Source organism: Lithobates pipiens, unplaced genomic scaffold (assembly GCF_037356315.1).
Source record: "Lithobates pipiens isolate NorthernLeopardFrog02 unplaced genomic scaffold, aLitPip1_a1.2 Scaffold_25, whole genome shotgun sequence".
NCBI lineage: Eukaryota > Metazoa > Chordata > Amphibia > Anura > Ranidae > Lithobates > Lithobates pipiens.
This window is the reverse complement of record NW_027507787.1, coordinates 183,144,485-183,157,870: the sequence shown is the minus strand read 5'-3', so window position 1 is coordinate 183,157,870 and position 13,386 is coordinate 183,144,485. Positions and strand designations below refer to the sequence as shown.

Here is a 13,386-nt window from a genome sequence, read left to right as displayed (position 1 = left end):
TTTTTTCACAAATAGATGATTCTGAGGAGGGACATAAACATGAGATGATTGGCCTAGCTGACTTATTGAACCAGACTCTCTGGCCAACTGATCTCAGGGAATATAGAACTGGCCATGTTGTGTATTGCTTTCTTTTGGTGATATTTGATCACCTTTGCAGTTTTTATTTTTTGCGCTATAAACAAAAAATTTAGTACATTTTGAAAAAAATTGCATTATTTTTTACTTTTTGCTATAATAAATATCCCCCAAAAATATATATAAAAAAATTTTTTTTTCCTCAGTTTAGGCCGATATGTATTCTTCTACATATTTTTGTTAAAAAAAATCGCAGTAAGCTTTTATTGATTGGTTTGCGCAAAAGTTATAGCGTCTACAAAATAGGGGATTTTTTTTTTATTGATAATTTTTTTTTTTACTAGTAATGGCAGCGACATTATGGCGGACACGTCCGACAATTTTGGCACGATTTTAGGACCATTCACATTTATACAGCGATCAGTGCGATTAAAATGCATTGATTACTGTGTAAATGTGACTGGCAGTGAAGGGGTTAACCACTAGGTGGCGCTGTAGGGGTTAAGTGTGTCCTAGGGAGTGATTCTAACTGTGAGGGGGGGGCTGTGTGTGACACAACACTGATCACCGCTCCCGATTACAGGGAGCGCTGATCAGTGACACTGTCACTAGGCAGAACGGGTATATGCTTGTTTACATTAGCATCTCCCCGTTCTTCCTCACTGTGTGGCGATCGTGGGTATCCCCACAGACATCGAGTCCATGGGACCTGTGATCACGGAGCTCCCGGCTGGTGCACGCCGAAAGCCACCTCTTTAAGGGCCATGTACACATATGTTAATTTGCCTGTACGTGGCCTTCTGCCGCAGTATATCTGCGTGAGGTGGTAGGAAAGTGGTTAAAAAAAAAATTGATGTAAACCCCACGCCATTTTTTTCCATCATCTGTATTGCCAGTGTCCTGACAAAAAAGGCAACTCGGCAGAAAATCGAACCACGTCAGTTCCGCCTTCTTTAAACCATAAGCATAGTTCCCAACTATCCCTGATTTGGAGGGACTGTCCCTGATGTGGAGCAATGTCCCTCTGTCCCTCTTTCCTCCTCATTTGTCCCTCATTTTGGTCTGACCCATATAGTTGTATATAAAATGCATTGTTTATTATTCAAAAAGTGTTTCCCAATGCTAAACCTTTCATCTGATTTCAAAATGGCTGCATTTATAAACTTTAAAAGCCAATATAAAGGAATAGTAGTGGTAAAAAAAGCACTTGTGGGTTTCACCAATTTAGTTTTTTGTACAATTCTCCTTTAGGAGGGTGTGACAGGGGTTTGTCCTATGCCTGCATACTTTTGCTGATAGGTGTCCCTTATTCCTATCTCAAAAAGTTGGGAGGTATGCATAAGTAATTGCTGATTTGGACGAATTGGTGTTTGTGCACCAGCTGCCAAATACAGTGCGATACAGGAAGATTTTGCTGTTTTCACAGCACAAAGGCTAACGAGGACAAAGTTGTCGCCGCCTTGGAGGCGGCCATATTCTTGGTTAGTCCAAGTTCCGAGAGGAATGCACAACTACAGATCAGGGATGCTGATTGGATGAAGCTGGTCATGTGAACAGCAGAACACACCCAGGAAGTGTAAGCAGACAGAGTACACGGAGGAAGGAGTTGGGAGCTGTGTGGAGTTATACTAATAACAAGGAGGTGATGGATTGTGCTGTGTGTTAGATTGTATGGAAAGAAAGTGATATGAGAGACATAACAAAGGAGGGAGTCAGTGGTATGTGGTTAGTCTGGGAGTATATATACTATACGTATATGAGATTGCTTTGCTAAAGTTGGAGATGTTGTTCACTTTGCAAAGTGAATGTTAGTTTACCTGTGTTCACTTTTAATATTTTGAAAGCTAACGCAAATTTATGTAAAAATTTTTTTTATAAAAAATATATATACATGCATGCAGCAAAAATGCTATTATTATTATTTTTTGCAAAAGTTTGCATTAGTTTTCAACATATTGAAAGTGAACACAGGTATACTAATGTTCACTTTTGCAAAAATAATAATAATGCACACATATTTGCAGCAAAAAATGCATTTATTATCATTATTATTATTATTATTATTATGCAATGTGGCAGTACCTGGGTCCTGCATACTCTTCCTCCAGCTCCATGTCCATACCTGACTTTCAAATTGAGAACACGGAGGAAGTATCAATAGATTACAAGTGTGGAGATCACCACCAGGGATGCACTCCCTGTGTTCAGACACGTGTATTCTATTAAAAAATACAAGTCCATCCGCCGCGGTGTAAGACAAGACTTGTAGTTTATTCACAGAGCTGATGTGGCTGTGCTGCACATCCATGCAAAAGTAACAGCTGCTGCAGAGGAGGAATAACTTGCATGGTGTCAGAAGGAGCAGTTTGAGTGTTGGTGACATCTGTTTGCAACCATGCTACATGTTAGACTCTAAATCTGGGTGCAACATGGTCCACAAGGTGCAAATAGACTTTAAAGCTGTAGTAAACTCAGATTTTTTTATTATTTTTTTCACAATCATCTGCAAGACATTATCTAGGATTGCCACCTCATCCCTTTAAATCCGAACACATATTAATTACACAGGTTCTGTGGCTGATTAAGGTGGTAATTAAACTCACTTGGTGCCTTATCTGCATTAAATTACACTCAGAACCTGTGTAATTCATATGTGTTCGGGTTTAAAGGGGTGAGGTGGTAACTGTAGCATTATCGTTATGTGCTAACTAGCACATTATGAAAGACTTACCTGAAGATGAAGGCCTCCAGCGGTGCTGTCACCACTGCAGATCCTTCCATCTTCACCCGCGCAGTCCCACGCATGCGCGCATTAGTCTCAGCCGCAACACACAGCTCTGAAGGAACGGCACGGATATGATGTTCCTTCAGAGCGCATGCGCTGGTGATGCCACCGGCTGCTGCTCATAGGAATATCTTCTAAGTGGTACACATTTAGGAGATATTAATTTTACCTACAGATAAGCTTTATTATAAGCTTACCTGTGGGTAAAAATAAAATTCCAGGGTTTACTGCTGCTTTAAAGCAAACCTTCACCCGCCTCACCCCCTTTCCATAATTTCAGTCCCACCTCTATCCTTTTCCACAATTGCACATTTATTTAGTTATTTTATTTATGTATTGCTTTTTTTTTTTTTTGGGGACCCCTCACTGCACGTATGGACTCTTGTCTAGGTGATGTCACGCAGCCACCAGGCATGCCCATTACACATCCCTCGAAGGACTTGGGGTTCTGTACAGTGCATGCGCTTCAACAGGTTGGCAGCTTGCTTTTTCTGGTTCCTGCAGCTGACCCCCTGTTAATGCGGCACGTGTGTGTGTGTTGGGGCAGCTGCAAGAATCTACAATAGACAAAGCTGGCTTCCAAAAGACAGAGGAGAGGAGAATGACAGCGTGGGGCCTGGCATGTGTTGTATTAACAGCCAACTCAAAATGAATGGGCTGCCCTAATGCACTGTATGTTAATGTGCATAAGGTACAATACAAGCATATACAACCACACATCTGGTGATGCATTGCAGAGCTTTGAACCAGTGTAAAGGAAACAGCATTTTTGCCAGCACACAAATAATCACAGGTTCACTTTATTCACTATTATTTACTGTGAACAGCTTTTAATAAATGTACCCCTCGGTGTGTTACATGACTTTAACATCAATAGGTGGGCAACTGTTTTCTGAACTAAGAGTTGTAGGAATTCTATCTTGTGGAGATTACTAAACGCTAACAGCTGGTAGTCCTTTGTGAGCATTCCCTGCAATGCTAGGCTCATAGATCCAGGTCTCTGATTGGCTGACTTGAGAAGTACAAAAGCTTTGCTGTTCTCAACTAGTGGGCATGGTTGCAGAAGGCAGATGTGTGATTGGTAATGTTGCTTAGAACCAGGCTTTTTAGTAGTCGGGTATTATATTGCTGGGTGGAAGGCTTCAAATTATTAGTTCCCACAGGTAGTTTGTGTGTTGGAAGTGTAAATGTACTTCCAAAATCTACGTTGTACTAGAAGTGTTATTGGAGAATGCTGCTGTCTACCCAGCAGGGTGTGCTGAGACGTGTAGTGCCACAAGAGTATGAGGGCACAAGCTAGTCTAACGGGCACCCATAGAAGAGGGGGGCCTGTATTGCCGGGGGGGGGGGGGCAGTAGAGTGGTATAGTGGTTGGCACTCTTCAAGCCAAACTCTAGCTCACACTTTATAAGCAGTTACAGCAACAGTTTTTTTCCTTTTGGGATAAAGGTTAGGGCAGCACAGTGGAGTAGTGGGTAACACTCTCGCCTAGCAGCAATAGGGTCACTGGTTCAAATCCTGACCACAGCCCCAAATGCCCAGTTAGCCCCACTTCGCCTGTTTGTCAGAAACCATACAAAATGTACTCCTTGTATGGCCAACTTTATATTAAGGATGTTAATTGTATTGTTTATTTTCTAGCAAGAAAGCTTGGATTCAAGCAGCAATGGACTTGCCTTCCTCAGAATCTCTAAACCTCAACAATTCTCCAAAGTATATTGGCTCCCCGGATCCTCAAAACAATATAACTGCTAAACAAGTAAGTAACTTTTCAACTGTGTTGGAAATCAAGCTTAGCCCTTGTACACACGGTTGGATATTCCAACGGAAAATGTCCGATCGGGCCGTGTTGTCAGATAATCCGACCGTGTGTGGGCTCCATCGGACTGTTTCCGTCGGAATATCCGACCGACAAAGTTTTAGAGCTGGGCTATAAAATTTTCCAACAACAAGATCCGATCGGACTTTGTCCGATTGTTTGTAGAGAATTCCGATTGGACATAGTGCCACGCATGCTCACATCAAATTACGACACCAAAGCTATTGGCTACTAGCCGCAACGTAGTCCCGTCGCAAGGCACGAATGTCATCACGTTCCGAACGATCGGCTTTTCAGACAACTTTGTCCAACCATGTGTATGCAACACCACTTTCAGACAAAATCCGTCTGGAAAAAAATCAGACGGATTTGGTTGTCTGAATGTCCGACCGTGTGTACAAGGGCTTAAAGTATACCTGTACTCTGGGATAATTCAGTAAACTACTAGGCACTGTGGAGGAGAGGTACTAAAACTGAAGCTCTCAGAATCTGGTACAGCTGTGCATGGTAGCCAATCGGCTTCTAACCTCAGCTTGCTCAATTAAACTTTGACAATAAAACCTGGAAGCTGATTGGTTTCCATACAGATGTGCACCAGAATTTGCACTCTCCAGTTTTAGTAAATCTCCCCCTATCTGATAACTGTGGAGACTGCTTTTCCCCCAGAAGCCACAAGCAATGCTATACAAAGAAAGTTGAGCGCGACACTTTGTACCCTACAAAGCATTTCTGCTGCTTCTCAGTTGGTGGCAGAAACAACCAAATTGCCCTATGGAATGTATTATGTATTGCAAACTTGGAGGTGACTTGGAATCACTTAATAGGTCCATGGGCACAGAGAAGGTACTTTGAAGTTTGGATTCGTGTGGATACAGCATTCAAGATAAGTTTGGGATTAGAAGTGCATGAATAACAACACCTCAATTGGAAGGATCTTTTACTTATGGAGGAAAGGTTACATTTTACCTAAAGCTAAAGCAATTTTTTATTTTTTTTGTTATGGAGTGGTGTGGGGTTAGAACCTCTGTCATCTGCTACCGGCCCGTCGGGAGGCCTTGTTTGGGGTTCTACAGGACCCGCTTCTGCGCGGGGTGATAGTTCCTGTACCGACACTGGAAAGGTTTCAGGGATTCTACTCCAATCTGTTTATAGTCCTGAAAAAGGAAGGGGTCCATCTAAAACTGGACTTTAAAGCCCTCAACAGTTTTATGAAAATGCAAAGGCTCAGGATGGAATCGGTTTGTTCCGTGGCCGCTGCATTCCATCAGGGGGACTTCCTGGTGTCCTTGGACATCAAGAACGCATACTTGCATATACCCATATGCTTCAAGCATCAGAGGTTTCTCCGATTTGCAATCAGGGAAGAGCACTACCAATTGGTGGCTTTCCCTTTTGGCCTGGCATCAGTGCCCAGGGTCTTCACCAAGGTGTTAACCCCATTCTGGCGTTGTAAAGGCAATTCGGGATCGCGATCCTAGGTTACCTGGGTGACCTCCTTCTGGGAGCAGCTTCCGCCTCAGAATATTAAGGGAGGATGTGCGATCACCATGCAAACTCTTCGGGAGTTTGGTTGGGGACTGAACCTAAAAGAGTCAGGGTTGGTGCTGACTCAACGCCTGGAGTACCTGGCCTTACTGCTGGACTCCTCAGAAGCGGGAGTCTTCTCGCTTTAACAAGCTGCAGACTCTTCGAGCTGCCGTGAAGTTGTTGGTGTCCCGCAGTTGGTCGTCGCTGCGTTTTCCTGCATGCGAGTTCTGGGTCTCATGGTAGCCACTTTTGAAACTGTACAGTATGCTCAATTCCACACTCGAGTCTTGCAGAGGGAAAGCCTGTCAATATGGGACAAATCTCTGCCATCCCTGGAATGTCAAATTCGGTTGAGCCAGCTAGTCAGGGATTCCCTGCTCTGGTGGCTGAAGTCTCCGACCCTTCGGTCTGGGAAAAATCATTCCTTCCTCTCCATTGGATGGTGATTACAATGGACACCAGCCTGACCGGTTGGGGGGGGGGGAGTTTAGGCATACAGTCGGCCCTGGGCCATTGGACGCGGGAAGAATCCCACCTGCCGATCAATGTGCTCGACCTTCGGGCGATCAGCGGTTCCTCTCTACATGGTCAAGAGGCTGCAGGTGTGTCCGGTCAGGATCCAGTCAGACAACGCCACAGTTGTGGTGTATGTCAACCATCAAGGAGAAACAAGGAGCTCTGCTGCAGCACGGGAGGTCACTCACATCCTACAGTGGGCATGCGGACTACCTGAGTACCTAAGTCAGATGCTGGATCAAGGGGAATGGTCGTTGCATCTGGATGTATTCCGGCTCATTCACCTAAGGTGGGGCACACCAGATTTGGATCTCTTGGCCTCTCGGCTCAATTGGATGGTACAGAGGTTTGTCTCCGGGACAAGAGACCCCTGGGGGGTATGCGTCAGACATTGTTGGTGGATCCATAGGAGCATTATCATCTGATTAATGCCGACCCCCCCCCCCCCCAAGAAACTACTGCCATGCCTGCTATGCAGAGTGGAGGCCGAGGTGATTCCGGTGACTCTGATTACTCCAGATTGGCCTTGGTATGCTGACCTAGTACGGCTGGTGGCAGATGTTCCTTGGCGGCTGCCAATGCAAGAAGATATGAAAAAATATACTACTAAGCCGCGCTTAACTTATGCAGACAACTGATTGTGCACAAAAAAATTATAAATTGAAAACACAGTATAATAACCATATATAAATTAGCGAACATGTGTGCATAATGTAAAGCACATATAGAGAACTTTGAACATAAAAATTGACCCTTACAACATAAATTTCCGTTATGTGGGCCTCTATCGGCATAAAAGAAAATAAAACAAAAACATCCAGTATTTAAACAGTGAGTCCATATACATAAACCACAAAAACGATTATTATAAAATGTGAAGATGAAGTCCTTCCAAAACGAAACCACCATATTCATGGAAAAACAGCCACTTAGTCCAATGAGAGGGTAAGTGTTCAATCCGCCACCAACATGTGATAAAAATTTGCTGCTTACCAGAAAAACATGACCCCCCACTACAGAGGGTCACACGAGACATGTAAGAATGACTTCCGGCCAAAGGGGGATCCTCACTTTCCTCTTGGTTCCACTACTCCAGTGGGGATTGGGAAGAAGGCCTGTTCCCAAGCGTATTCCTCAAAGACCCAAAGAAGGACTCAAAAGAAGGGACATCGGGACCATAAAGGGAAGATAAAGCTCCAAATAGTGTAAAACCCTTTATTTCTCAAAATAAAAAAAGTAAAAATGTACTTACAAATGTATAGAAGAAAATAAGCCTTAAGTCCGTTGCGCCGGCCGGACGCACACAGACAGACCCGTTCTCCTGGAAACCGTCACAAACACGAGGTGATGTATAGCGTACCACTCAGCCCTACGCGTTTCGCAACAAATTGCGTCATCCAGGGGCACGAGCGGCACGCTGCGTCACCTCCATTTATATTGTCTCTATCCTCCAAACCTCACTCTGGGCACCTGGCTGTTCCCACCAAAACCAAGCCTCATTCTGATGTCCATACCTGATTGGTCTAGGGGGTGGGGATCCGACCAATCAAAGACTGGATCCGGGTCAGAAAACCACACCCCCCAAAGGGCAACCAATCGCATTCGTTTCCTAATGTCTATCCAGACTATGATGGAACCAATGATCAAGCGCACAAAAACACTGGTATATGTTATCCTACCAAGTCTCCTGGGTCACACAGCCATCCACACTAGTACATACCTCCAACTGTAAAAGAGGGGAAGGGGAACGTGGGACATTCCCTCCCGCCCCACTTCCGGTCTACTACCATCCTGTGAAGCCAAGCCTCGCTTTCAGTCTATGATGACTTCCGGTTCGGCGAGGTCCAGTATGCAAACTCCTAGTATTTGGTGTTCAACTATATTCAGTGTAACGTGCGCCCATCTAAATTGGTGTATATCTCTATCTCTTTGGGAAAAATTAAAAAAAAAGGGGGAATGAACATGGAATACTATATTGGGACTTCTCCCGCCCCACTTCCGGTTTGCGACCGCCCCACTTCCGGTTTACGGCCGTCCATTGAAGCCAAGCCTCGCTCTCACTCTCGGCTGGCTTCCGGTCCGGCGTCATCACTCAATGGATGTGCCCACAATAACCATGCCTCACTTCCGCTGTCATATCCAGTATATGGCTACGACAGTCAAGCCTCATTCCCATTTCTCTATGTCATATCCGGTCTATGGCTCACTAAAGAAGCTACCAAGCCTCATTTTCATCAGCCTGTAGTCTCCAGTGCGTCCCGTCCGGTAGCCAATCACCGTCCGCTCGGGCACGCACCTATTAGCCATGGAGTCAAGCTAATGTCCCTCACAAAGGTAGCATCTATGTTAGGGCGCCACCTAGCGCCCCAATTGTGGAACCACACACAGTCCCACACAAAAAAAAATCTTCATTAATAATCTAATAGACAAAACGCGGTTACCACACATACCAGCCCAGATACCAGGCTCAGCCTACTTTAAAATACAATCTGTATGCTCTTACAGCTTGGGGGAACATGATATCACCCCAACAGAAGAGGAGAAAAGTACCATAGATGAAAAATTAAGAGATAAAAAATAATAATAAAAAATGATAAAATAAAAATATAAAAGATATAAAAAATACGATCAATAATGAATTTATAAATAAATGATAGGGAACTTGTTCTGGTACATGGGGGCTCAGCCACATCAAATGGAGGCGGGTCAATCACCAGACCCCTCTCCTCGCTAAGTCCTAAGATCGGAATACACCAAAAAAAAAAAAACAACTTCCATAATTTTAACCCCAAAAAAAAGGGGCATTGCTGACTCCCTTAGGGTGCCATTGATATATGAAAAATATTAAATCAATGTTACGTTCCCATCATTCCATATAGACAGATTCTTGTGACCCCTTACCACACGCCACTTCACACTAAGATCCTACAATCGGGATATACCAAGATTTACCATAGTTCTGACCTTGGGGACTCCCTCCCAAGCATCCCCTTTGGACATATGTCATAAAGCCACCGGCCCAGAGTGTAAGTCTAGTGGGGAGAGCTCACAATATCATAAATTAAACATAGTACGTAAACAGACTTAGAAAAGCTACCATCCTTGACTTGGTAAAAATAAAACATCATATAAAGCTATATTCCCCATTTTCAAAAAGCGTCTCCCACAAAGGACATGGAAAGTTATTCAATAATAAATACAAGACAATGCCCGCAGCATACCAATTTCAGTCCTTATTATGGGCCCCACAATAACTGGGGTTCCTTATTTTACAAAGGATATTCACAAAGTGAACAAACAACTGGAAGAATGTGTCAGGGACGTGCGCGCCCTCACGAATTGTTGATGAAAGCGTTCATGTCCGTGTCCACATTCAACCCGAACGGAACATAAGTTTTAAGTCTGTATATCCAGGCCATTTCTTGTCTGGAGATCTCTCGAACAAGTGACCCACCCCTTCAATGGGGTCTGTATTTGTCAATGCCCACATATAGCGTGTTGGAGGGGTCTCTTTCGTGTACTTCGTCAAAATGGCGTGACACCGGATGTTTATCGAAACCCCTCCTAATGTTGCCAATGTGTTCATTGAGCCTAGTCTTCAGTGCCCTTTTGGTCCTCCCTACATATTGGAGGCCGCAAGGGCACTGAATCAAATGTACTACTCCCTCGGACGAGCAGGTAATAAAGGATTCAATGTCGTAAGATCTTGATGTACTCGTGGATGAAAACTTGTAAATCTTCCTGTCTTTACAGATATTTAAAGTACACACTTGACAATTTCTGCATTTATAATAGCCTTTCATATCCTGAAAAAAAGATCTATTCGCTTTTGGGGGGTCGAAAATGAGGCTTGGTAGCTTCTTTAGTGAGCCATAGACCGGATATGACATAGAGAAATGGGAATGAGGCTTGACTGTCATGGCCATATACTGGATATGACAGCGGAAGTGAGGCGTGGTTATTGTGGGCACATCCATTGAGTGATGACGCTGGACCGGAAGCCAGCCGAGAGTGAGAGCGAGGCTTGGCTTCAATGGACGGCCGCAAACCAGAAGTGGGGCGGCCGCAAACCAGAAGTGGGGCGGGAGAAGTCCCAATATAGTATCCCATGTTCATTCCCCCTTTTTTTTACATTTTTCCCAAAGAGATAGAGATATACACTAATTTAGATGGGCGCACGTTACACTGAATATAGTTGAACACCAAATACTAGGAGTTTGCATACCGGACCTCGCCGAACCGGAAGTCATCATAGACTGAAAGCGAGGCTTGGCTTCACAGGATGGTAGTAGACCGGAAGTGGGGCGGGAGGATTTTTAACATAATGTCCCACGTTCCCCTTCCCCTCTTTTACAGTTGGAGGTATGTACTAGTGTGGATGGCTGTGTGACCCAGGAGACTTGGTAGGATAACATATACCAGTGTTTTTGTGCGCTTGATCATTGGTTCCATCATAGTCTGGATAGACATTAGGAAACGAATGCGATTGGTTGCCCTTTGGGGGGTGTGGTTTTCTGACCCGGATCCAGTCTTTGATTGGTCGGATCCCCACCCCCTAGACCAATCAGGTATGGACATCAGAATGAGGCTTGGTTTTGGTGGGAACAGCCAGGTGCCCAGAGTGAGGTTTGGAGGATAGAGACAATATAAATGGAGGTGACGCAGTGTGGCGCTCGTGCCCCTGGATGACGCAATTTGTTGTGAAATGCGTAGGGCTGAGTGGTACGCTATACATCACCTCGTGTTTGTGACGGTTTCCAGGAGAACGGGTCTGTCTGTGTGCGTCCGGCCGGCGCAACGGACTTAAGGCTTATTTTCTTCTATACATTTGTAAGTACATTTTTACTTTTTTTATTTTGAGAAATAAAGGGTTTTACACTATTTGGAGCTTTATCTTCCCTTTATGGTCCCGATGTCCCTTCTTTTGAGTCCTTCTTTGGGTCTTTGAGGAATACGCTTGGGAACAGGCCTTCTTCCCAATCCCCACTGGAGTAGTGGAACCAAGAGGAAAGTGAGGATCCCCCTTTGGCCGGAAATCATTCTTACAAGTCTCGTGTGACCCTCTGTAGTGGGGGGGTCATGTTTTTCTGGTAAGCGGCAAATTTTTATCACATGTTGGTGGCGGATTAAACACTTACCCTCTCATTGGCCTAAGTGGCTGTTTTTCCATGAATATGGTGGTTTAGTTTTGGAAGGACTTCATCTTCACATTTTATAATAATCGTTTTTTGTGGTTTATGTATATGGACTCACTGTTTAAATACTGGATGTTTTTGTTTTATTTTCTTTTATGCCGATAGAGGCCCACATAACGGAAATTTATGTTGTAAGGGTCAATTTTTATGTTCAAAGTTCTCTATATGTGCTTTACATTATGCACACATGTTCGCTAATTTATATATGGTTATTATACTGTGTTTTCAATTTATAATTTTTTTTGTGCACAATCAGTTGTCTGCATAAGTTAAGCGCGGCTTAGTAGTATATTTTTTCATTTTTTCTGTTTTTATGTGACACAGCAAAGCCGCAGCTAAACGTTCATTCCCACAGGTATCACTTTAGAGTACACATAATTTACACTTTTTTTCTTTTACCTTAGCGCAGTTTTTCACATTCTTTCTTTAACCACTTGCCGACCGCCGCACGCCGATGTACGTCGGTAGAATGGCACGGGCAGGCATAAGGACATACATGTACGTCCCTTGCCTCCCGCGGGTCGGGGGCCCGATCGGGCCCCCGCCCGGTGCCTGCGGTGGTCGGTTTTCGTCCGGGAGCGATCCGGGACGAGGGGGCGGCCATTCATTCATGGCCACCCCCTCGCGATCGCTCCCGACGAATAGAAATCCCCGGTGACATCACTTCCTCTCCTGTAATGTAAACACAGGAGAGGAAGTGATGTATTCTCTCCTCCGTGTCGGTATTTTTCGTTCCGACACGGAGGAGAGCGGATCGGTGAGTTGCACCAACACTCTACACACACAGTAGAACATGCCAGGCACACTCACACCCCCCCTTTACCCCCCGATCACCCCCCCAATTACCCCTGCCCCCCAGTCACAGTGACACCAATGTCATTTTTTTTTTTTGCATTGGTGTCATTTGTGACTGTAATAACTGTTAGGGCAGTTAGGGTTAGCCCCCTTTAGTTCTAATGTACCCCCCTAACCCCCCCAATAAAGGTTTAACCCCGTGATCACCCCCCGTCGCCAGTGTCACTAAGGCTGGGTTCACATTGCAGCGGTTTATGAGAACGAATGTGATTCGCACCGCACTGCAGTGCAAATCACATCCGATCTCTGTGCGATTCGAGTTCAGCCATTCGCCACACCCGCGGCACCCGCCGCACCCGCCGCAAATTCGCACGGGACCCTTTTTTTGGCCCGCAGCAGAATCGGATCGCATGGGTGTTCACACCATGCGATCCGAGTTTGCAGATCGCACTGCGATATGCGAACTGATCTGGGGGTGTCAGTAACATTTCACTGACACTCCCAGCAGTTCGCATAGGGCAGTGTGAACTGCCGCCGGGAGGCATGCGATGCGGGAACCCGCCGCGGAATCGTGGCGTTCCCGCATCGCTCCAGTGTGAACCCAGCCTAATAAGCGATCATTTTTCTGATCGCCGTATTAGTGTCACAGGTGACGCTAGTTAGGCAGGTAG

At 44.9% G+C, this 13,386-nt stretch overlaps 1 protein-coding gene across 2 annotated transcripts in view; it reads left to right on the top strand.

Annotated features, from left to right (window-relative positions):
- Nucleotides 1-1,632: 1,632 nt before the first annotated feature.
- The window catches only part of SFR1 (SWI5 dependent homologous recombination repair protein 1), a 40,048-nt gene continuing 28,294 nt past the window's right edge, over nt 1,633-13,386 (top strand). The window contains exons 1-2 of one of the 2 annotated variants that reach the window (XM_077455247.1): nt 1,633-1,720; nt 4,505-4,622. In XM_077455247.1, the coding sequence (XP_077311373.1) occupies nt 4,530-4,622 (93 nt within the window). In that variant the 5' untranslated portion in view covers nt 1,633-1,720; nt 4,505-4,529. Of the gene's footprint in view, nt 1,797-4,504; nt 4,623-13,386 lie in introns of both variants that reach the window. The other variant, XM_077455248.1, reaches the window with a different exon arrangement.